Source organism: Prinia subflava, chromosome 10 (genome assembly GCF_021018805.1).
Source record: "Prinia subflava isolate CZ2003 ecotype Zambia chromosome 10, Cam_Psub_1.2, whole genome shotgun sequence".
NCBI lineage: Eukaryota > Metazoa > Chordata > Aves > Passeriformes > Cisticolidae > Prinia > Prinia subflava.
This window is the reverse complement of record NC_086256.1, coordinates 14,647,426-14,671,811: the sequence shown is the minus strand read 5'-3', so window position 1 is coordinate 14,671,811 and position 24,386 is coordinate 14,647,426. Positions and strand designations below refer to the sequence as shown.

General features: G+C 39.1%; 1 protein-coding gene across 2 annotated transcripts; it reads right to left on the bottom strand.

Annotated features, from left to right (window-relative positions):
* Window positions 1-1,457: 1,457 nt before the first annotated feature.
* Window positions 1,458-24,048, bottom strand: SH3GLB1 (SH3 domain containing GRB2 like, endophilin B1). Of its 2 annotated transcripts, XM_063407444.1 has the most exons (10): window positions 23,797-24,048; window positions 20,955-21,096; window positions 18,344-18,472; window positions 16,539-16,672; window positions 16,060-16,152; window positions 12,567-12,590; window positions 8,593-8,682; window positions 8,031-8,131; window positions 2,832-3,063; window positions 1,458-1,930 (listed from the first exon to the last, which is right to left on the bottom strand). In XM_063407444.1, the coding sequence occupies exons 1-10, from the start codon at window positions 23,866-23,868 to the stop codon at window positions 1,823-1,825; spliced, it is 1,125 nt and encodes a 374-aa protein (XP_063263514.1). In that variant the 5' UTR covers window positions 23,869-24,048; the 3' UTR covers window positions 1,458-1,822. The 2 variants fall into 2 exon arrangements, with proteins under 2 accessions (XP_063263514.1, XP_063263515.1); XM_063407445.1 differs by lacking the exon at window positions 12,567-12,590 and having other exon boundaries at window positions 23,797-24,041.
* Between the last annotated feature and the right edge of the window lie 338 nt (window positions 24,049-24,386).

Here is a 24,386-nt window from a genome sequence, read left to right as displayed (position 1 = left end):
ATAGCAAAGAGTCATGTTTTTTTAATTATCTTGAATATTCTACAAATTAAGTCAAATGAACAATATTGATTTGACTTTAAACACACTTGATTGCAGTTCACATTAGAGAGGACTGCAGAAGATCATCACTAGGGTTAAATGATTCAGTCTTTTTGCTTCTAAACTGTAGGGTTTTATCTTCCTATTAATTTTATTTAATGCATCATGGATGATTCGTGGTTATTTCTACTTCATCGGTAATTATTATTATTGTACTCGCTAATATTTGCAGTTAATAGACAGAATAAACTTAGGATTTTCTTGGTAGTTACCCTAAGAAGGTTGCAATTGATGAACCAATGCAATATATTTGTTTTAATGTAACTTCTGCACCCTAAAAATGAAAGAATCTATATTTGAAAGTGAAATTCAAAATAAAAATCATCACTTTTTAATTAAGCATCCCTAAAACCTAAATTAATATAGTTTTATCTATCCCACTGAAGTAGTTTCTTTTGCTGAATGTTTCATCACTACCTGCTTGTAATGACAACATTAAAAATTTGTTAAGGAAATGCAAACAAAGCTGCTGGTCAGAAGCAGTTATCTGAGCATTGGTACCAGTGTTCCCAGAGAGCTAAAGCAGATTCTGGTAATGTTGCATCATCTGCAAGGAGAAGAATTTTCCTCTCGATGGACAGAGTTTCGTTCTACAAGTCCAACCCAATTAACTAAATGTACTGAAACGAAGAGTAAAAGGACGGAAGGAATGAAGATTCCCCTCAACTACACTTTTAAAATCTTTCTACAGCCTTAAAAATCTGCTACTTATGAAATGCTAAAGGGTGCAGTGTTTAGGAAAATGTTTTTATTTACAAATAATACTACCTTTGATAAAGCCACTTTTAAAATTCAAAACATTTTTTCCTTCCTGCATTGAAAGAAGATTCTCTTGCAAAGCAAAATGACTAACACTAATTGAATCCAATCAGAACATGACAATAAACTGTTGCATAAGAATTGGGGATGCAGAATTTCATTACAACCTATAATCTGAACAATTGTACACTCATCTATACAACTACTTAAATGTAGGGAGACAGTGCATATTTGGTTAGCAAAATGCACTGCTTAATTTAAAATAAAGGCTGATTTGCAGTTGAAAGAATTTTTATAATTACTAATCCAACTGAATTAGACTCTTTTCTGGAAAGCAATTAGAGGAAAAAAATACAAGGCAAGGTTAAAAAGTCAGAATGTATGTCCTACTTTGTGTCAATCCACTTAGGTGTGGGTTCAAATCTCAGCATCCTGGGAACTTGTCTTAAGTATTCAGAGGTGACTAAATGCACAAGACACTCAGCAGAAGCCATGTGTGCCTCAGCACATCTCAGCTCCACAGGTGTTGGGAACAGAACCACATGGTTTATGTTCCACGTTTGGTTTTGGTTATTCAAATAACATGCGTTACACCTGCATCAGTTCACAATAAGTTTATTTTATGTGAAGAAAAGCTTTGCCATTAATGAAAAAATTCAGTAGAAAACAGTACCTCCTGCTTTCAATCTAGATTACTCAAAAGTAGAAGCTTGTATTAGTGAAAACTTCAGTAGAAACAAATCTGTAGGAAACGTTCTTGGCACATGAAGTAAAAGCTTTAAACACATTAAGTTTGAATAGAGTATTGACCGTGCAACCATGCTGGCAGAAAAGCCAGTTTTTAATGGCTGGTATTTGTCCCTCAAGACAATAACATGGAAGACATACAAACCTGCTTACATAACGTTAATTGTATATAAATATGGTGTTGCCATAATTGACAGTCTCTAATCAGGCCAACCATTTAGTTCAGCAGTTCTAAATAAGTAATAGGCACTTTGCCTTTCTGATTTCCCCTTTCACCCATCAGCCAGTCTGAATCCATGCCAGGGATACTGTATACTGTTATCACCTACAAAAAGAGAAACACATTATTATAAACTTCATTTGCTGGCCAGAGAGTGACAGGCTATCTTCATGTGAGTCCCAGTGTCTTGGAACTGAGATTAACCAGGTTAAACAGAGCATTTAGTATAAGCATCCATGGAACATTATCTAATGCTCATAGAAATTATTTCACTGGTCCATGGAAAAGAATTGACACATATCTTAAAGTACCTTATTTCTGTTGAAATTCTATTCATTACTGTTTATTTTCTATTACGTTTTATCTTTAAATCTTGTGTATCCACCCTCAGCCTTAACAGGCAACCTGAAAGACACTTCTGTGGAGTGCATGATACAAAGACAGATGGTGTTGATGTGCTACACCTTCAGAGAAAACCTGAGCCCACAGCTTCTAAGTCACTCTCTAGACAAGAAAAAAGTCCAATAAAAATATTTAAGTAATGTACACTTAAAAACCCAAAAATCCTGATTTTTAAAAAATTTCTTCTTCAGCATTAAGCTACATTCACATTACCAGGTTCCAGCACTGTGCCTCATCATCTCTCTCCATGTGCTTTGTATAGACTCTGACTTATGATTCCAACTGAGCTGGAACAGGAATAAACACAGCACAACCTTCACCATCAAAGCAAGAAGGAGCTGTATTTTCCTATTCTTCCCAAATTGCAATATTCAACGTTTGAAAGACTAATCATACTGATAATAGTGCTAAGGACGTGGTGAAAAGCAGACAGCAGAATCCATCTTGACTGTCCAGGAAAGGTTCTTGCAAGCTAAGGTGATGTCACAGATGTAGACTCTCAAAATCAATCACACAGACTTTTTGATGTAGCACATCTTAACTGGCTACTCACAAGCATTCCCATTTTACTTTCAAATGATCAAGGCACATAGAAAACTCTTACCTCATCTGCAAGTAGAGATAATTCACTGCTGTTTGCAGCATCATAATCATAGAGAACTCTTGCTTTTCTGCTGCCACTTGATGACTTCAGTTCACTGAGGCCTGAAGTAACGACTGAATTGCCTACTGAAGGCAATGAAGCAGAGGCTGAGGCCAAGACTGAGGGAGTGGAAATGCTCTGCACAGGAGTTGTGGAAGACTGATTGTTGTTAGAGAGGAAAGTAGATGGAAAGCTATGAGAGAAAACAAAAAAAAGATTCTGAGTGAATCTGTTTTACATGGGGCATTATGCATGCTCCCATGCATAAATTAGCATTCTTATTTTTATCAGCAGTAAACACCAGTAGATAGCAGTATGAGAACAGCACTGAGAGTTGTATAACATAAATAAAGACATTTGTTCCTGAAAAGTAGCATAAATCAAATAACATAATTTAAAAGAAATGCTGTCACCTTAAAAAACCGTGGATATTTGTCTCTTGAAAAAAGGCAAAACCAAGAAAGCACTGTTGGTCAAACTTAATTCAGACTGTACTTTGATAAACATTTCTTTTGACAGCTCTGCCAGGAAAAGTAGCCTCCACCTCCTCCTGCTCATTCCTCAATTATGTGGTTACACAAAAGATTGTGCTGACGAACCAGATCAGGGAAACATAATACAACTTAAAACCACAGCCTCCCTCTGAAAGCAAGAAAAACCACACAGCTATTTTTGTAATCTAAATCAGTTCATTGATTCAGTTAACTTCATGCTGTACAACAAAAAGTATCTTTTACACTAAAAAGGAACTTATATCAGCTTAAGCTCCTCATTTCTAGGTCAGGCTGCTACTTGCTCAGTGCCAGCTGTAGTGCTTGCCAGACTCTCCCATGAAGTCAATTAAACTCATTAACCTGACTGAAAGCGAGGGGGGAAAAGTGTATAATCTTCTACTTAGTTGATGAGCTCAGTCACAAAAAACTGTTCTGAGTGACAGAGCAGATACAAGGGAAAGCACAGAATAACATGACTGAAAAATGGAAGGAGCAAAAAGGAGAGCAAAGCAGCAAGAGAGGATGGGGCAGTGGAGTAGGAGGAATGGACCAGCAATGAGAATGTCTCATGTCACTCTGCCCTACATACTGGGATGCAGTTCTGTGGCAGGCTAAACTCATTTTCCAGCAGCTGATGTAATGTTTTCTTGTCCCTTTGCTGCCTTTCTTGGTTCTAACACCCATCTGGATTCTACTTTAAAGGTAGATCAATAGAGGTTTTAAAAAGTGGCAGAGCTGATGCAGTAAAAAAGGGCCAGCAACTAGCAGTCAGACTGAGTCATGATGACCTGGAACTGTAGTGGCATTTCCTTCCATTCTTTTGACCAGTGAATTCCCACACATAACTTCCCTCATCAGTCCTTCTACATGGATGCATTTTCATTAACAGCCACGATATTGGCTCATTACCTCCCCTCTCCTCTTGCCTGCCCACTCTTTTGACATGACGAAGATCTATCCATACCACACATATGAACCCACCAGAAAATAGCCTCATCCCATCCCGTCCCACCTCTGCTCCGCAGTCAGATTCTTTCTGAAGGTGCCGTTCAGAAACAACTGAACTCTACCCACGTAGATCCAGATCAGTATTCCCATTACCATGTCTGCAGCATTGCTGGTGCTCATATGATCATACGAGGAGCTGTTTTAGGGAGCTGATGCAGTAAAAACTAAACCCACCAATGCAGCAACTAAATTCTGGTTCATGTGATAACAAATAGTGGAACTAATGCAGCCCATGTCTGTGACAGCTGCAGCAGTCCTGCACACAAGGTTCCAGGTTCACACTATATTTAACCTGGCAAATGCACAGTGCCACCAAACACGGTGGACTCGCTCCTGTATCCCTTTTTTGCAGACATGTTCATTCTCTATCATTTGGTCAGATCTAGCAAGCTGCTGCTTTTGATTCAACAATCTGAGCTAACCAAAAACCAGGAAGATTGCTAACTTTCCATGAGAACACCTTCCTAAACATGTTCACCTTGCAGTCACAATTGTATCTGACTGAAAGGAAAGAGCAGCAGTGTGATATGAAGGACAGCACTAGCCCCCTGACAGATCGAATGAACCGCATGTAAAAATTGGGAAGACTTCCAGGAAACTGTTCTGAATTTAGGTAGCAGCTTAATACTATGCAAAGGAGGAAGTCCCACTTCCCCCTCTGGCTTCCCTTGACCCCACTCGATCATAAAGAGCTGGTTCAACTCACCAAGAATAGACTGCATCTCCACCAATTCTTTTTTTTCACTTGCTAGATTAGTTTTTCAAACTAGTTCATCATGTTCCCCGAACAAATCAAGCAAGCAGAATAAAGGGAGCCAAACCCCACGTTTCTGTAGGTATAACTCAGCTGTGCCTCATGATGTATTTATTACTTGATTAGTTGGCACTCAATCAGAGGGATTTAATTTTAAATGACGCTCAGCTGTTTCTCAATATTGCTAAATGACTGTTTAATATACTGCTAAACCTGTTCTCAGTTAACACAGTAATTACCTGTAAGTCATTCTGCTCAGTTCAAAGGGTCACTGGTTTGTATAGTCAGTGGAACTGAAAGCCAAAACTTTACAACTACTCTGTCAATCAGTGGGGCATTAAGTCTCACTCCTTTTGCAAAGCCATATGTAAGGCTTTTTACTGGAAGGCTTCAGCTGTACAGAAGTTATCTGGTTTAGGGCTTTTTATTTTGAATGCTTGTGTAACAGGAGTTTCCCAGCTTGTAGAGTAAGATACTAGTAATAAATATGAAAAAAAAAATTGTGCCACAGCTTACATTTGTCTATCAGGAAAGCTGAGAAACTTCAGAGCAAAAGCAGTTATCAGGAATTTAAAAAAAAAAAAAAAAAAAAAAAAAAAAAAAGACAGCCAGAGTACCAGAATATTTGAGACAGATTTGTTTAGTTCAATCTGAGGAACTGAAAATAAGAAAAAATGGAGGTTTGATTCCCCTCACAGGAGAGGAAGGCAGTACAGAGATAAGCAGCTGGTGCTGCCTTGAAGAGAAACATCCATAAAAACATGTCTATTTATATAAAGAGAACTGAGTACAAGTTTCCCCCCCACCTTTCTTACAGCTGCCTCTAGAGAGTACATCAGGAAGATCAGTGCTCAGCTGTGGAACCAGGAAGGGGTTTATGCCCTAGATTCTGACCCAAGTAAAATATAACATGCATCTCCTCTGAGAACCAGGTCTCTGTTTCAAGTAACAAACTGACCTCACTTAGAGGCTGAATGCCTCTGGTCCATCAACAGCCTCGAACCCAAACTCAGCCCTTCACAGCTCTTGGCTTCCACATGAGAATATTGCACAATAGCACTCTGAGATGTGTGAAAAGCTGCTCAGCACTGCGTGTTAACCAACACAGCCCTGGCAGACACAACCAAAATCCAGCCCAGCTGCCTAAGTTGTGTATTTGGTCTGTGTGTGCCCACAAAACCTCGGGGGCACACAACACAAACCCTACACATCTGCTTATCTAATGCAAGTGCTACACACCACATCCCTATCGATGGAGACATTTCCAAAGCATGGAGCACAACCTGAGACCCTATCCCAGCACTCTGTGTTATACTTCAGTGAGATTTCCTTGCACAAGGAAGGAAAGACACACCCAAGATTTAATACTATAGCTATTTTAATCCACAGAGGCAGAGAAACTGAATTTCACTGTTAGAGGCATTTAGAATTTTGCAAAGCTTCCATGCTTTTGGTCTTCTACCAGTCACAGTAATTTTATTAAAAATACTAATCAGATCACAGCCACATAAAGATACATCCTTCTGTTTTCCTAAAGGCACTATTTTCTTCAAATACACTTTTTTTATATGTGGTAGCAATTTACACAAATTTTAAACACAAACAGCAGTTCTGGGACAAGATATACATCCTAAAGACAGAATTTAGAGGAACACGTTCTTCCTTAGAATAAGGGTATTATGTTTAAGGCTTTCTGTTTGATAAATACACTAGGATAAGAGTACACATTTTAAAAATATCCTCTCAAAATAGTTGTGTAAATATATTTCACTTTATTTCTAATTTAAAAGTTGCTTTTCCTAAATACTGTAAATGTTTGTTTGAAAGCTTTCAATTCCACAACTTGTATTTATGTGCTACCACATTTTATAGTTGAATATCTGGAATGTATTGGATTGAGATGTAACTTTAAAGATGTAGATTTTTTTTTTTTAGATTGAAGTTTTAAATACTTTAAACTACAGTTTAATAGTTTAGAGTCTTTAAACTACAAATTTAAACAAACTGAGGAAATCAAATGCCACAGGAAGTTGCAAGTCAGGAAAAGGATAAGACTCAAGAACACTTGGTTTTACTTCCTTGTCAGGGAAAACATAAACAGAGATACCTCAGAGACAGCTACCTAGAACAGACACTGCAGAAAACTTCAAAATACAGACAATTCTTCAGTGCATACACTCACATAAATCTGTGTAACTCTAAGAAAGGGTGATTCATGAAGAATTAGAATAGAGAAACTTTAGGAAGTGTAAGCATGTAGATCTCTCTGCATTCCCACCAATTACACAAAAAGGATTAAGCACAAGCTAATGTCAGTTTCTTCTCTTACTTTAAAAATGCTAAACCCATGAAACTGTGAAACAAGAGAAACTTGTTCCTTCTACAGTGTGTGCTCTGGATAATAGACAGGATAAAGTAGATTTCTGCCTACACATTATCTATGCTAGCAACTCAATTAAGAGTGCAGAACAGGGTTTCATCAGAAATCAGATAAAGACCTCTAGCAAATTAAGAGGTAACAGGAATTTATAAGTAGAATAAAAACTTTTCCCACATTGCACAGTGGTTTAGCACGAAGCATAAGACAACTGAATGATTACAAAGAGATCCCTAGAAATTCCTTTTTGTCACATTAAATGAGGTTACCAAGAGCTCACCTTCCTCAATTACACAATATATAAAATCTCAGCAGATCAACTCTCAAAAAGCATTAGTGCTGCGTGTAGGCTTAAAGAAGTAGCTGCACTGGGTAATTACATATTAATGACCTGAGAACAGATAAATTTCCTTTCAGTCCAGCATGCCTGTGTGCTCACCACTGTTATATCAGTGTAAGTTTTCCTACTATTCATAAGCATTTACTAAACCCCAAGCTTTTTCCTGAAGTTTATACAGTGTTACTACCTTCCAAGCTGTTTCTGGAGATCCAGCATGTATTGGTAACACTGTGCATAATAGGTCATCTGAGCTTCCACAAAGTCATTCAGACAGCGGAGATGATGTGCCTGTAACACAGCAAAGAATTGGAGTGTTTAGTCTGTAAGGGCACCATGCTGCATTAGAAAGAGCGGGCACCTCATCAGGTGCTAATGCCAACAGTGGCACTCAGGGATGAACACCAGAGAGGCACAGTGCCTGCATTTACCAGCTAAATAGGATAATAAAATGTCACAAAAATTAACAAACTTGAGTAAACATTGTTGTGGTTTCAACACTCAGTTGATCTGATGAATGGGAAGCTGGATATAAAGAATGAAAATGAAAGCTCATGTATTCTAAAGGTTAATGGGAAAGTAAAGTTAAATTCAGTGGATATTAAATTAGAATTTTTTTTAAAAAAAGCCTTTGTAGTTTTAATGCACTGAAGTGAAATCTCATAGAGGAGTGCTCCCAAGTAGTTCACTGCAGCTGTTTTTAGAAGGTGCCCTGATCCTGAGTTTCCCCCTCAACCCCTTTTGGTACTCACATGTGTGCTGCTGATCCCCTCCAGCAGCAGTCTGGTAATCTCTGCCTGCCGGTCAAATTCACTCTGAGTAATTCGCACCTCCTGCTCAGACTAAAAGACAGAACAGACATCAGCTACTGCTGCAGGCTCTGCTACACCTGCCCCTGCACAGCCCCCGAGCACAGCTGCAAACACAGGCACACGAACCACGAGCTCAGGGTTTGAGATGGGCCCTCTCCTTGCAGATCTTTCTAGGCAGAAACAGAAGTTCATTCTGGGTTCAGAAATGCTGAGGCCCAGTGTACACAGCAAGCAGCTTTATCATCAGACACCTACTACATATGCAAAAGAAAGGCTTTTCTTTGCCAGCAGTATTACCCCACCTCTCCCAAAAACAAACCAAGTGTTCACTGGCACAGCCCCATCTGCACCAGGGGTTTTGTCAGCATACCAGTGGCAGCCAAGAATAATGTAAATTTTTTCTATACATCAACTTAACAGGTCTGTAATAAAATAATACAGGGTAAACCTCACATTATTTTCGCCAGGTAACTGCACAGCAATCAGCTGTACATAAAGCTTTGATGGGAAGTTTTACCAGGATGTCTCATAATTTAATGTCTTATACTGGCCACCAAACTACTACAACTATTTCTGGAGCTTGTAATCAAGGAGTCTTTGAAAAGAAATAAATCTGAACTACACAAAATATTCTAACACTTGATGTTACAATTAGAGTAAAATTTCTATTAAAATCATGTAATACAGGTTTCGTATTTCAATAATTCAAATTTATTTCCTGTTACATATAGTTCTCAACAATTTTAAAGTAAATTTTACCAGTGTTACACTAGTTTTAAATTACTTCAATCTAGCAGCACAGCCAAAATTAGAGTACTTTTTTGGGAGAGGAAGAAAAAAGGACACTAAACACACACAGAATATGTGCTCTAAGAGTCATTGTTCCAAGACAGAATGTCCTCAGCCTAAAATCTGGATTACCTCGCCTCAGTGCTTATATTCATTTAATGCCTTGTTTCTAAAAACAAACCCAAGGGCAAAAATCTACATTAAGTCCAAGATGCAGCAATTACTATTCTCAACAAAGGAGGAAATATATTTTCAGGAAAATTTATGAGGTGATACCAGTAAAACACTGGTTTCAAAAACATTTTATATGTGTGCAAATATTCTGTCCTTGCATTTAGCTAATGTTAATCACTATGAGAGGTCACACAGAACCTCAGAAAACAGCACAGAAGAATGATACAGTTACCTAAGAAATGTTTTTCCATCTGAAGTCACTGCAGCTGGAAGGGCTTGCACAGTAATTAAACAGTGAAGATGTACCTAAAACGAACTGTGTGCTTCTTACTCAAAACTGAGATAGCAGTGTTTGTATCAGGTTTCAAATTAATTAGGTCTTCAAAGTTTGTTGAGGAAAGAACCTTTGCTTGGAATTTTCTGATTAAATTTGAATTAGTATCAGTGAAATCCATCTGTCAGTCTTTGAGAGAAATGTAAGAACAAACAGATGAAAAAAGCTACTCTGATAGCCAAGAGGGGAAGAAAAGCAACATCTTAATTTTCTTTTAAAAACCCATCAAAGCAATTAAGTAAATCATTTATCTGGAGAGAAATAGTTTTGTCTCTTGCGTCTCTGAAGTCAGCAGTTGCTAATGTGTTTCTGTCTCCCTGTCAGGCAAGCAAATACAGGAGAATAGGAATTTACAAGAAGGGGACATATCCATCAGAATAATTTTATTTGTTTCAACAGCGTTCCAGCAAATCAACTACTTTCTGCAAGAAAAGGAAAAGTAGGTAATGTGGTATCACATATTAACTTAGCCAGTACAAAGTGACTTAAAATACATTTACAAAAGCTCAACATACTGGTTTTATAGAGATTTACACTAACTGAATTATGTGGTGATGTCTGTATTTTCAGTACTCCTGGGTGAACAGCAGCAGGACAGTGCATCTATTCTACACCTTGGGGTAAAGGAAAACCAGCTGACTTTAATGTGGGAAGTTTATGGCCTGATCACCTTTGTTTCTGAACAGAGTGAAGAGCTCAAAAACACAAGACTAAACTTCCTAATTGCAATTGTACTGTGGTTTTAGGACCATTGAAAGGCCTCACTAGGCCTCTCTCATGAAGATCCCTCAAAATGGTACTTGCTCTGCAACTACAGAATATGTCCTCAGGTTTTGAGTCTGAATATTCATATGTAAATGATCTCCTCAGATTTCACACACGAGTACAGGACTACTTAGAAATATTGTGCAATCTTGCAGTGATGGGTCAACACACATAAAAGCATATAAAATAAAATCACCTGTTGTTTTACTAGACATGCTTTTAGTACAACACTGGTAGTGGATATATAGCTGTGCCTAGTATTTAATATTCCTTCTCAAATGCAGAGTTAGAGGAAGCTAAACTGAAGAAAATTTGTCATTGCCACGACGCACATCTTTTATTCTAATTAAAAAAAAAAACAAACCTGTAACTGAGCCAGAGATGACTGGATGGTTTGAAATTTTTGGTGGGAAGCTTATATTTAAATTGCAAACCTTTATGAATCTCCTCCTCCAGCTCTCAAACACTGAAGGACAGATGTCTTTAGAAATGTGGATGGATTACTACTCTGTTGGCTGTACATAACGTTGCAGTTTCTTCTCAATAGTCTCTGCTATTTATACACTAAATAAAAAAGGGACCTTGCATTACATAATTTATTACAAGAGCTAAAGCTTTTTTGTCTTCTTATGCTATAGTTAAGCACTTCAGAGTATTTCTTCTTTCCAAGACACAATCTGTCACACTATCCTTAAAATTGCTTGTCCTTGTCTCTGAAAAGTAAATAGCTTCAAGATCAGTTTTCATTACAGCAGTATTCCTTCCCTGCCATTTTTTCCCAATAGAGAGGACCAGCAAACAGGTTTCCTGCTTCCAAATGTTACTTTACTTAATTAATTAAATAATTCTCAAACTTTGGGATCAAAGTTGACCTCACCCTCATTTTGGAGTTAAGTCTCCTTTTACTTTACATGCTCCTTCCCTCTGCACTCACACTCATCCTCACCTGTGTGCACCATAACTCACAGAAAGTTGGAAGAGCAACTCCCACAACTCCCAAGATCTCACTTGAAGCTGCATATCCCAGCTTCTCCCTACACCCCCACAGCTGCCTAGCTAGTTCCCCACTAATACCATACTCCAAAGCCCCTGCTCTCCTCCTTTTGACATAATTTTAATTACCCCTCCTCTACAGGAATCCACCAAGAACCCCCTCCTTCCCTGTTAGCACCCCCCAACCAGCCTGTTGCCAATGCTGCTCTGTCAGAGAAGAGGGGCTGTAAGAACAGCCCCTCCCAAGGCACCGCAGCAGCTGCTGCCCAACACTCCAATAGCTCCTCCCAGTCTGTCCCTGGGCAAGGGATGGCATCACAGACAAGGCTGCAATGCCCATCCCAAGGCTACTGCCAAGCTTACAAACCAGCTTTCAGGGCAGGTGCAGTTTGCAGATGTGCCTACCCCCTAACTCAGGCAGCTGAAGATCTCGTGACACTGGGGAGAAAGGTGAGGTGTTCCATGTCCTGGGTAAAACCTGAAGATCAGTGTTTTCAGCAGAGTTTAGATTACTAGACCCAAATATTTCTGAAAATTTTCAAATAAGCTCACTCTTAACAGGATACCATACCAGTAAATTTGGAGAGAAGTCCTGTAGTTGTCTATTGTATCTTGTCCCATGAGAATCATATGGTACTGGTACTAAGTGACAGCCAGAAACAGCTTACTGTAAAATAAGCCACGGGCATTGTTTTGCCACTGAAACCTGAAAGGCCCTGCAGGGGCCCAGTGCATTCTGATGCAATGCATCAGGCTGCCAACATCAGACTGAAATCAACAACATCTAATATCCTTTATTACAGCACACCAGCACAAGTTATGATTTCAGAATTCTGCAATTTTAAAATTGTTTACTTACTTTCGTCACTTCCTCAGCCCATATCTAGTCAGCATTAAGAGTGGGGGAGGAAAAAATAAAAACATACAATCTTAGACATTGGTGGTACTCTATAAATACAGTATGTAATCAATACTTTCCTGTCCTCAGAACTTCATGAAGATTTGAGGAGTGCTACAAGTCAGTTGCCCAAAGCCCTTCATATACAATGAATCTATTATGAATATGGATAAGCATTACATCTATGAAACAAATTAAATACTGAAGAAAGTGTGACTTGTAGAACTCATATATTACAAGAATCTACTTAAAACCAGCTATTACAACACAAGACATGGCTACTTTAAAAAATGACATGAATCGAACCAAATTACCTTAGGAGGAACTTAAGTTACCTTAATGTGTTATAATAATGGAAAAGTATGGAAAGCTATTCTCATTTTTACACTGAAACAGATGAATGCTTTCTCTTGCTAATTTCGTAACTAGTTTTCCATTTCACAAGCACTTTGACTGAAACCTAAATTTAATTAAAAATGCTACAGAGGTATCGCAAATTGAGTATTAGAGCAATAGCAAGCAGCACAGCAAAATCATAGAACTGCAAGGGATTTAGTGTAAAAGTTAATTACTTCAGCTTGCTCTTTCAATTCCCTCTTGCAATGTGGTTCTTCTTTAACCTTCATCTCCTGCCATTGCAAGATGATGACACAATTAGGAATAGGAGGAAATGTGTATAAAGGTTGCAGGAGCAAACTGTAACAAACAAGTTTATTTGCTCCTTTTTTTATCTGATCACAGCTGAGAAATCTGGAACACTAAACTGAGACCCAATATGCTGTGCAGATCCAAACCCCAACCAGAACAGCCTGGACAGCACTGCCTATGCTGTACATAACTGATTAGTCACTTTCTCTTCCACTTTCACAACTATGGTGCTAAAACCAGCTGCACTAGAGAGTCCTCGCAACAGGTTTAGGATACATTGTACTCTATGTTAAACCATTAACTTCTGTGACATTATTCAGTTGCAGTTCTTTGAACATTGTTTGAAGGGAGTAATTTCTACATATTCCTGGCTCTTTCACATAATTCACTTGTACTCATGTTAACAATTCCTTTCTTCCAATAGCTGAAAATAATTTCAGAAGTGAAAAATTAAAATTGTTGTATCCTTTGTATCCTAAGTTTACATTCATAAAATCAGAGAAATTAAAATATAATACTGTATATTTCAAATTATCAGAAATAATATGATAAAAATAACATCCAATGCTGTACTGACATAAGTGTATTTAGTGCATTACACCAATCCATTTTAGAATGGAAAACATCTGAAACAAGACCAAAATGAGCTGGATAGCAAGAGGAAACATTTGACAGGAAAATGAATGAACACAGGAGGCCAACAAACCTTTAGCCATTTTACATGCAGCAAGTTGAGCATGTAAGAGACATTTACCATAATGTTATTCTCTTCAGGCTGAGACGTGTTTAGTTGCTTAAGTGTATAGATGAAAAACAAAAGCAAGTTACAACACTGAATATAGCAGGTAAACAGATTATTAGCACAAAGCACTGTAAGTTCAAACTAACCAAGACTGTAAAGTGAATATAGATAAAAGACAGTTTGGATTTTGATTTTAAACACTGACCTAAGCTGTTTCTGTTGGACAATAAGCACGGGACAAGGAATTTTCAAATTATTTTTCCCAGTTATAAAAATATGTAATCACATTAGATAACATTTAGATAACACAGAAGATAGTAAAGCATAAAAATTTACATTACAGCTCAATACACTTCACTAACCTATCAGTCCAGCCCTGTTTGTTGGGCTTCTTCCTTTTTAAATAAGGAAGCCAGCAGAATATGGACAGCTTGCATCACACCTATATCCAGGTTAGTTCTCACTTCTGTATTGCAGAGGATAAAGATGAGCTGCAATTTTGTTATTTCTGCTGGCACTCTACATACTGATACCTCTTAAACATTGCTGTCAAAATGTAATTAAAATTAAAGTATTGGCAAAACAGTGAAGAGGTTTAGAGTTTCATTCTCTTCCAGCACTAAATTATTTGTGCATAGAACTGCATACTTGCTGTGTGAATACTTATTATCAAGTAGTAGCAGCAGCAATTGTCACCAAGCTCTGAATGATCCACTGGTGATGGAATTAAAGCTTCAGTATAATATGAATATATGTAATTTTAATACTAGGCTCAAGGGGAACAATTCCTTACAGTCTTTTCATTGTTTTAGAAAGTAAGGTGCATACCTGCTACCACACCACAAAGGAAGCTAATAATAAAAACACCTTTTTTTTTTATACTTAACTCTGAATAAAGTCAAGCAAAGGAATAGTTTACTACCCAATGCTCCTTTATCCATTGCTTCTAAATTGCACTACTTGCTGATCAAAACCCTTCTCTGTTCTTCATTGTTAGCCTTACAAATTAAGAAAGCTTGACAAATAGAGAAGTAACTCTTTTTGCATAGAATTTACATAAGGGAAAATGCATCCATAGACTTAGAAATGCAGATGGTTTAAATACAGAGGGACAGCATGACATGGACTGACAGAAAAGCAGAACTGTCCGGTAGAGATTATTTTGGTTTTTAGATGGATCACAGTCCCAAAGATGCAACGCACTTCAAAGCTCAAGATGATGTCTCTGAGATCTTTCAGGACAAATGCCCATCTGGAAGAGCCACCAAAAATTGACAGTCCTTCTTCTGCCTCTCCATCATGTACACTGTCCCTGTGTACTTCAATTGTCTGGATTTCTGTATTTGCATGACCCTTACTGCATTAATCCTTATAGGAAAAATCACTTTACTGTCCATCATTAACTGCTGAACCTTAAGGAATGCAGTCAAAAGATAGCTATGAAAATACTGTAAATATATCCTGATGAAACTGCATACAGTCAACAGTCCATTCCTTCACTTAGAGCATTTTAAGAGTTGAAAAAGCAGTAACCTTTTTTTCCATTTAATCTCCTTGGATAAGCATTTTTTGAGGGAATCAGAATGGTTAAGTCATACGAGTTGAAGAGTCTGACTTCTGTTTGGTGGTGTAAAATAGTAAGCAATACACAGAGAGAAACCACAAACACTTCTGACATAGAGAACTATAGACAGGTTCATCAGTTGAAAGCAATTAGACACACACTTCAACATTTGCAGAGATTCAAGTATTTGTATTTACACCCATATTGGCAGGTTGTACCAATTAATTTTTGACAGTATAAGCTCACCTACTGAAAAACAAGAAGAGAATAAGTAAGTTCAACTTGACAGAATATTTAAAAGTAGAAGACTAACACCTTGATCAGTAAGGTCACTTAACTCACTTCTGTTTCCTTGTGTTCCACTTAGGCACTCTTACAAAAGTATCTAGAAAAATAACCAGGGTAAGAAGCTAGGACTGGAAACATAACCAAGCAGTCGATAAATATGTATCAGTAAGCCTGAAAGTTATGGACCAACTGAAAAAAAAAACCCTACTTACTGCAGCCCGAGCTTCTGCAACTTTTGCCTTCTTCAGTCTGGTTTTTGCAGCATCCAAATCCAGTCTTTTGTTTTGTAACAGTTTACGTTCTTTCTGAAAGTGAGATAGGTTAGTTTGTGAGAATGGATACACATACTCACAAGCAAAAGACTGTCTGCTTGGAAATGCTTTTAAAGAAGTATCATATGAAAAAAGTTCTTCAGTTAATGACAGAGGCAGAATAAGATCCTAAATATTCTCACACAATTTATATTCAATATGCATACTTCTCATAGAACAATAGTTACCAAACAAATGTTTTCATCATTATTTTGTTTTTACCTCGGCAAAAAACCAGAAAATACTCCAAAGGCATAAATTTCACTTGAATTTTTCTGTATTACCTTAAAGAAAATAATACACCATTATCTACCACTACATTTCAAAGACTGACGGTTACAATTGGTGTGGAATCCTGAAAAATGTACGGTTCAACTTACAGTAATAGTTTTGTAGTCTCCTTCAATAAAGTTTCTTAGGGGAGTGAGAAAGTTTATAGCAGAAGTTTGAATTAGTTCTCTGTCTGCTGCCCCAATTCGCTTTTGTGTTTCTCCACATTTAATGAGTGCATTTCCTGCAAAGGAAAAAATATGTTAATCATATTGTTCAGGCAGGAGGTTAACAAAACAGGTTGCTACAGTCAGGAAAGTTTAGGCCAGCAGTTTGAAAAACAATGCCATGCCATGAAAAGGGCCTTCAAAAGAAAGAAAAAAATGTGCAAAATTCAACCCCCCTCAAAAAAAACCACTCAAAACCCCCCAAAACTAAACACCAAAACTCCCAAAACCATTAAAAAAACAAACAAAAACCCCACACCAAAATAAACAACCACACAAACAGCAAGCCAAACAATTTTTATTATGAACAATCACAAGTCAAGGCAAGATTTCAATAAGACCACATTGCAGAAATGGCACTAACTATGGCAACACCATAGTGAACACCAATTTCAGAACTGGGTATCATACGTACTTATGCTAATCCAACAATTTCCCTTCCTATACAACATTCTTAGCGCAGGAAGAGCTGGTGGCAAGGAAAAAGCTTATTAAGATACTGGAAAATGTGTTTTCCTCACCCCCATCTACTCAAACTTCTAAATATGCATTTGTATATTAACAGAGCAATACTTGAAAATTTAGTTGCAAGTTAAGTATTGAAACTGAAGTTAGTGTATCAAAAGGACTTTCAACAGCCTGACACTACTTAGCTAGAAAGGACACTAAGTGTTCAGAGAACTAAGACTTTATTGCAATACATGAAACCCTAACAATGTATCTATATGCTAGTATTTGATCTTATTTGCCTGAAATCAAAAAAAATCTGCAACTTAAGGGACAGTGCTTCTAAGTACAACTCTGATGTTAAAAAGCAAGACTTGAGGCTGATGATCAGAAGGAAGGCCACAGATACATAAAATCATGTGGAAATAAGAGGAACAAAGCTTGCCATTATTGATTTTGGCAGAAGAATTCGATAAAACATTTACTTTTATTTAATTGGATTTTCCTTGTTTGAAAAGGAACATCCTTATTTACAGATATAAGGAACTCATTCTTCACAGAACAGAAGTTTTCACTCCCACAGTAATTTTGAAGAAAGAATTAAAGATAGTGAACTATCAGACTTTGCATAACATAATATATAGACATCTGCATTTTCCAGTTGTTTAAATTAAATTAACAGCTGAATTTGTATTGGCAAGTTTAGGAGTTGTAGAGAACACTAGTATTAGACTTCTAAATTAACAGCAGTGTAAAAATATTAGGTCTCCAACCATCCTGTTGGTATATAAATTACTAGAGAAGGAATAAAATTTAGACTCTGTTCCACACTACTATCCTTATCAAAATATTATCTATTAAGAAAAGCAGGAATACAGTACACTTAAGAGTGGTTTCTTACTACAGAAGTCAATTTCAAGTAACATTTTCACTTCAAACAAAAAAAGAAAATCAATAAATACTGTCAAATGTGCAGATGTGTTCCTTTAAGAAGGAAACTAAACTCCAAAGTAGTTTTTCTGGTAAGATAATTATCCATCAATGAAGATTGATACCATTCCAATCACAAGTTCTGTTTCCAGATTTGGACAGAAACCTCATCACTGATCTAATGCTCAGTTATACAGCAAGTCAACTCAAACTGATACAAATGCCACTGCACTGTTTTGTCCAGAGGAAGACAAGAAATATAATTTTATATCGTTAAAAAGGCTATATCTATGGGGTTTTTTGCTTCTTACCATAGGCTGTTCCTGGGCCAAATTCATTCCCAGCATCAATCATGTACTGGCCTAGTAACTCTGGGTTATTCATGCGACTTGGTGCTTTGCGGTCCAGCTTCTCATAGACAAATTCTTCTATTCTGGCATCTAAAAATGTTTATTTGAAATAATTACTGCCATTCAAAGCACAAGTTAGAAAGAGAAATAAACAAACAAACAAGAAAAAGCAACGCAAAAATAGAATTTCAAAATCCAGCCATTAAATTCAACATTAAGTGAACAATGTTAAGCTGGAGATCCTGCTCTTGAAAACTGACCATTTTGCACGCTTGCCATGCCATGTTCAAGTGTTTCCTAGAACCACCTGGGAAAGTGAAAATTTATACTTTATTTCTTCAATAGCATAGTTGTACAGCTTTTCAGAATTTTGATCAGAAGTCTTCACAGTAAGAGCAATAACAGAACACTTCTCCTTAAAAAAAAAATCAGTCTTTTGTTCCACCTCCAGAAAAAAGATCAAAATTGTTCACATTTAGCAGTAGGAATTAAGCTGAGCAACTACTCGAAGTTCCCTATTAAGATATTCTGCAAGTTTGATAGCCCCAGAAATTATATCATCTTTCCCATGCCCCATGCTCCCTTCAAACCCTCAGAAAGAAACCATTAAAGATATTAGAAAAAGTTTCATTTCGTGTTCCCATATTTTCTTAGTCAGCAATAAAATTAGCAGCAAAACTTGTCTAGACTAAGTGAGCATTACTGCCCCTCTATCATAATATCTTCTACCTATGAAGCTACAGGGAGCTTCTTAGAGGGAAAGGCCTCACGCACCTAACAGGGACTCTGTAATTGAAAATGCAAACTCCTCAAATATAATACTCAATTTCTCTGACCAATTGCTTTCATTTCCCACCTAGCTGGCTTTATTTATACAGTCAGTATGAACTAATTTCAGCCTACAATAGTATGGAGAACCACAAAGAAGCTTTCCAGTTAACAAACCTGCCACTTTAATACTACTTGTTAATTAGACAACTTTTAACAGCAGTGGGTTAAATAACTGCTCTCTCAAGAAGATCACAAAAATTAATCTAAGACAGGTAATTATGGGTACCAGTGCATTCCCTGGGAAAAAGGGTGAACCAAAAATAATCAAAAGTGATTTGTTTTCTTTACTTAAGCCATAATATTTATTTTTTACTAAATCACAAAAGAAGTAGAAAGTAATCTAAAATTATTGGACAATTACATGGGTCTGATCTATAGATACAATTATAAACAGGACTGAAAGTGATTTTTCCTCCCCTAGACAGGCTCACTCCATTAACAACCACCACAAGCAGCTCTCTCCAGCATGTGATCCCTCTCCAAGTAGGCCAGCAAACAGCTGAAGTTACATTCACAAAGATCACTGCTCAATGCTTAGTATTTTTAGCCCTCAGAAAACGGACTGGTGAGCAGAACTGAGACACTTCCACATATCATCCTTCTACTGAAACTTCTTCATACACTTCCACTAGCCTCCAGCCAGTGCTTCAATATTTGAAGCATACAAGTTTCCGAAAAAGTCCAAGAGATGTTACAAATACTTAACTGAATGAAAAAGACAACTATTTCCTCGGGCCTAGACAGAAATAGAAATTTGAGCTAGAATATTCTGCAAGTTCTATTGCATCTTTCCCACATGATTAGTTGGTTTATTTTTAAAATACTGGTTTTATGGAACTAAAAATGCAATACACTTCCAAAGTAATACTTCAAACATCTCTGTAATAAAGAATTTATCTACTTGGCATTAGCAGTTTATGATTTCCCTTTACTAATGAATCCTAGCTCAGTATGTCATTACAAGGAGAATATTTATGTTTTCAGTGTAGAAATAGTAGCAGTTTTATAAAATTATCATTTGAGCAAACCCAAAGAAGGTTTAGATCTTTTCAGTGAAGTAGTTCACCCACTGACTAGACACAAAGTCTTTACTTAAAATCTAGATCTATACATAAGCAAATTCCTAGAGATCCAAACTCTAGTACAATAGGATGAGTCCAAACTGACCTCCTCCACATGACCACTCACAGCAGCAATTTCAGAAACAAATAAAATACACCATAAAACTTTATTTCTTCTGTCCATGTCTTTTCTGTTACTGTTACAGTAAGACACTCAACAGTGATGAAATCATATATGACACTTTTTTGTACTGCTTAAGTAGAGTGCTAATTCTTTAGCAGTGGAATTGTTAAAGACAGGTATTTTAGTTCATCTTGCCTGCTTCAAGCTGATTTGTGTTGTGCAGACAGTATTCCAAGATATCTGGAACTAGAATGGGAAATTCAATTAAACAGTAACAATTAAAAAAACTAATTAACCTGAGACTGAGCAGTGTATGGAACCAATAAGACAGTTTGTATAAAGTTTGCCCCATTTGAAAAGCTCAGGAAGTACCAGCAATTGGCAGTGTCTCCAATTCTTACCAGCTCTTCAAAATGTGTTGTCCATAACTGCAGCCTTCAAATTTTAAAACTGCTGTATTTAATCATTACTTTTGTAATAGCTATTGCAGTAAATATTTACACTAGGCTATCTATCAATTCAAAAGTTGAAAACAAAACCCTGAAGGGCTCCTTACTTGGATTTGGCTGCAATAATACTTCTGTTTGCTTCATTATTTTTTCTGTCCACAATTTAGTGCATTCTGCTTTGCTGAGAAGGTTCTCCAGATGAGCATCCAGTTCAGTCTTCTCTGCCTGACCAAGCTTTTCTTCTGTGAACTGCAAGTCAGCCAGGTAAAAATATTCAGTTCATGGAAATAATTTTCCAGGACAAATTTAAAACAGTCACTTACATTAGTTTGAAGATGACATTCATACTATCAGGTAGAAAAAGGGGCAGGAGGATGTTAATCAGACAAAGATGTGAAAGGTAATTTATAACATTATGAAGAAATCCTCTGCTAAACTTGGTACTGCGCATTCTCATGTGAAGCATTTTGTCCAGTTTTGCACAGTGTGCTTTAAAACATTAACCAAAATGAAAGTCTAGAGGTAATAAAGAAAATTAAGAGATTACTTCAGTCTTGAATATTTTGTAATTGTTTGTCAATTATCCTCATGTAAAACCTGAAAACAGATTCCCATTGCAGCTACCTTGAATATATTGAAAAAAATGTCCTGTCCAGAGGAAACAGGATAAAAATAGGGAGTTTAAACTTCAGTAAGAAGATTTAAATTATAATTAGACATTAAACAAAGCTTCTAAAGAGAAGGATTAAAAGCTAAAACAAACTTTCTTGGGAAGTTGTGAAATATATCTCTTTGGGGGTGGGGAGTGTTTTGCTATTTAGAATAGGACAAACCAGTGTTTGATAAACTCTTTAGATATGCTGTCAATGCCTTAGAGAAACAGTAAGATGAGCTCTGCTCTTCTCGTCCAAGCTGTGATTTCAGTGACCATGAAGTACAACATAACTTCATTTAGCTAAATAAATCCATCAGACAATTCATTTAACTTGCTACAAAATTCATGCCAAGTCTTCCTCATCCACAAGCAGTTGGTTTTTCAATCCCAGACAGGGAGAAGCTGCACATTTCACATTAGGGAACCAAGCAAAGGTGGAAGTGAGGGCTTTGCCTGCCTCTCCTCAGAGCAGCAGTTCCTCGCAACAATGATGATCTCACCCTTGACAGCCCACTGTTCAGAGTCAGGCATCCTCAGGAGAATCTGGCTTGCGATGAAGTCCTTAACAAACTTACCCATTAGGAACTTAACAGGACTGTAAGCATTCTGACTGTCTAATTTCATTCTTAACAACTTCTTTGGTGGCCAGTAAGAAACAGAATAGAAGTAAATTGCATTGTCCAAGTTTGGTTTCACTTCTGTTCCATGCAACTTTGATAGCGTGCACATCTTGATAAACCTTTCTGGCATTTGCAGTTCTACATAAAAGCAAACTGCAGTCATGAGATAGTTCAGCTGCTGTATAGAGAAGAAGGGAATTTATTCATGGATGTGCTACTACTACTGTTTAAAAGGCTTTTAAAACTATGCCAAGTGTCCTCAAAAACTTTGTACAGATTCTTTACTATATAGTAAAAATAGGTCTGGAATTATTTTTTTTACTAGTTACAGACAAGAGTATTTGTATATAAAATTATTAATATTTCCTACTAACATTTTCATAAATCCTCTCAGCAGTGTGACTATTGCTTAGTGAAGACCACAATGTTAGATTTCACATATACACTTAAATGAAATCATAAGGTCCCATCACAAGATCTTACAATGAAGGGTGAAACCGCATCTCCTTTTTTTCCCTTGTCCAACCAGAAAAGAGAAAGTGGAGGCTGGAAAGGAAGAGTTGGTCTGGAAAGCAGGTAGACCTGGAAGAAGCCAGGAGGAGTGGGAGAAGCATGGAAATACACCCATGAAAAAAGAGAAGCCTGCTGACTGCTTTAAGTTCATTTAAATTTGAACAACAGTGTATTTTTGACGAGTTCACATTTTCAGAGTTCTGCTGTGCTGCTGATCATTGATTCTGCTTGAATATTGAGATTTAGGGCGATATATCAGAGTGATCACACCAGATAACAACGTTCCAAACCTGACTGTGGCTCAGCGAGAAGAAACCAAAGGGGATTACTATACACTGCTCGGATGGGCATCTTCACACAGGAAATCTGTTCAAGTTTGATTATATAAGGAAAGGGGATTACGGCTCAAAACAAGCGCTAAGGAACAAAAGACAGTTATAGTGCCCTCACTGCGAAGAAAGGGAAAGACCAAATCGGAAACAATGGGCTATCAAACAAGCTTAAAAACGATCCTAAGCTAAAACAAACCAAATAGTCTAAGGAAATAGATACTGGACTTTCATGTGTCACATCAGAGCTCGACTTTTACCGATCAGGCAGCGATATGAATAGGTTTCTAGCAGTCAGTAAAGCCCAGGTGTTTATTTCAGGCGAGACACACCTTTGTCCTTTGCATGCAAAGTCCGGCCGTATCTGCCGGCAGCTGATGGCTGCGCACCTCGTGCCCCCAGCGCTGGCGCCTTCTCCCCTCTCTGCCCGTCTGACCTTGGGCTGTCTCACCCCCGCCAGCCCCCCGAGGCTGCTGTTGTGCAGCCAGCCTGGCGAACGGCCGGGCCTGCCCCTCCCGCGGCCGAAGGGGCCGGCTGGAGGAGACATCTCGCTGCTGCCCATCGCCGCCCGGCCCGGCCACTGCTCCGGCCTCGTCCCCGCCGGCACAGCCGGGCCCGGCGCTCCGTCCGAGCCGGGAGCCCGCGGCGGGCTCGGCCCCTCCCGGCCCCGGGGCGGAGCCCAGCGCCCCGGCCAGCGCCCCGCGCCAGGCCCGGGGCGGCCCAGCGGAGCCACCGCGGCCTCGACCCCGGCTGGGGCGTCCCCGCCTCAATGGGGGGAAACCCGGCAGAACCCCGTCCCGGCGAGGCCCCGGCAGGGGCGGACGGTCCGTACCTGCACGGCGCGGCTCAGGAAGGTGCCCGCGTCAGCCGCCAGCTTCTTCACATTGAAATCCATGATGTTCATCTTGGGCGGGGGCGCTGACTCAGCCCGGGCACCCGCGGCGGCGGCGGCCGCTGCGGCCCGTCCCTGTGGGAGCCGCCGGGGGCGGTGCCGGGCCCGGCCCGGCCGCAGCGGATTGGCGGGGCCGCAGCGTCAGCCCAGGGCCCGGATCGGCCGGGTGAGCGGTGCCGGAGGCCGCCCCGCCCCGGCCATGATCCGCCGCGCCCCCGCCTTCCTCCCCGGCCCCGCCCCGCCCCGGCCCTGGCTCCGGCCCGCTCTGCCCCGGTCCAGCTCCGCCCCGCCCTGGGCCCGGCCCAGCCCCGGCCCAGCCTTCCGCCCCGCCCCCGCCTTCCTCCCCGGCCCTGGCCCCGGCCCGCTCTGCCCCGGCCCAGCCCCGGCCCCGCCTTCCGCCCCGCCTCCGCCTTCCTCTCCGGCCACGCCTCGGTCCCGTTCTGACCCGGCCCCGCCCCGCCCCGGCCCCGCCCCGGTCCAACTCCGCCCTGCCCCAGCTTCGCCCCGCCCCGCGCTGCTGTGAGGGGGCG

Coding starts and splice junctions, on each gene's coding strand:
- SH3GLB1 (XM_063407444.1), bottom strand. CDS start 23,868: ATGAACATCATGGATTTCAATGTGAAGAAGCTGGCGGCTGACGCGGGC. Junction 16,673..18,343: donor TGGCCCAGGAACAGCCTATG/GTAAGAAGCAAA, acceptor TTTCCTTTGCAG/GAAATGCACTCATTAAATGT. Junction 8,132..8,592: donor AGGGGATCAGCAGCACACAT/GTGAGTACCAAA, acceptor GCTGTGTTACAG/GCACATCATCTCCGCTGTCT.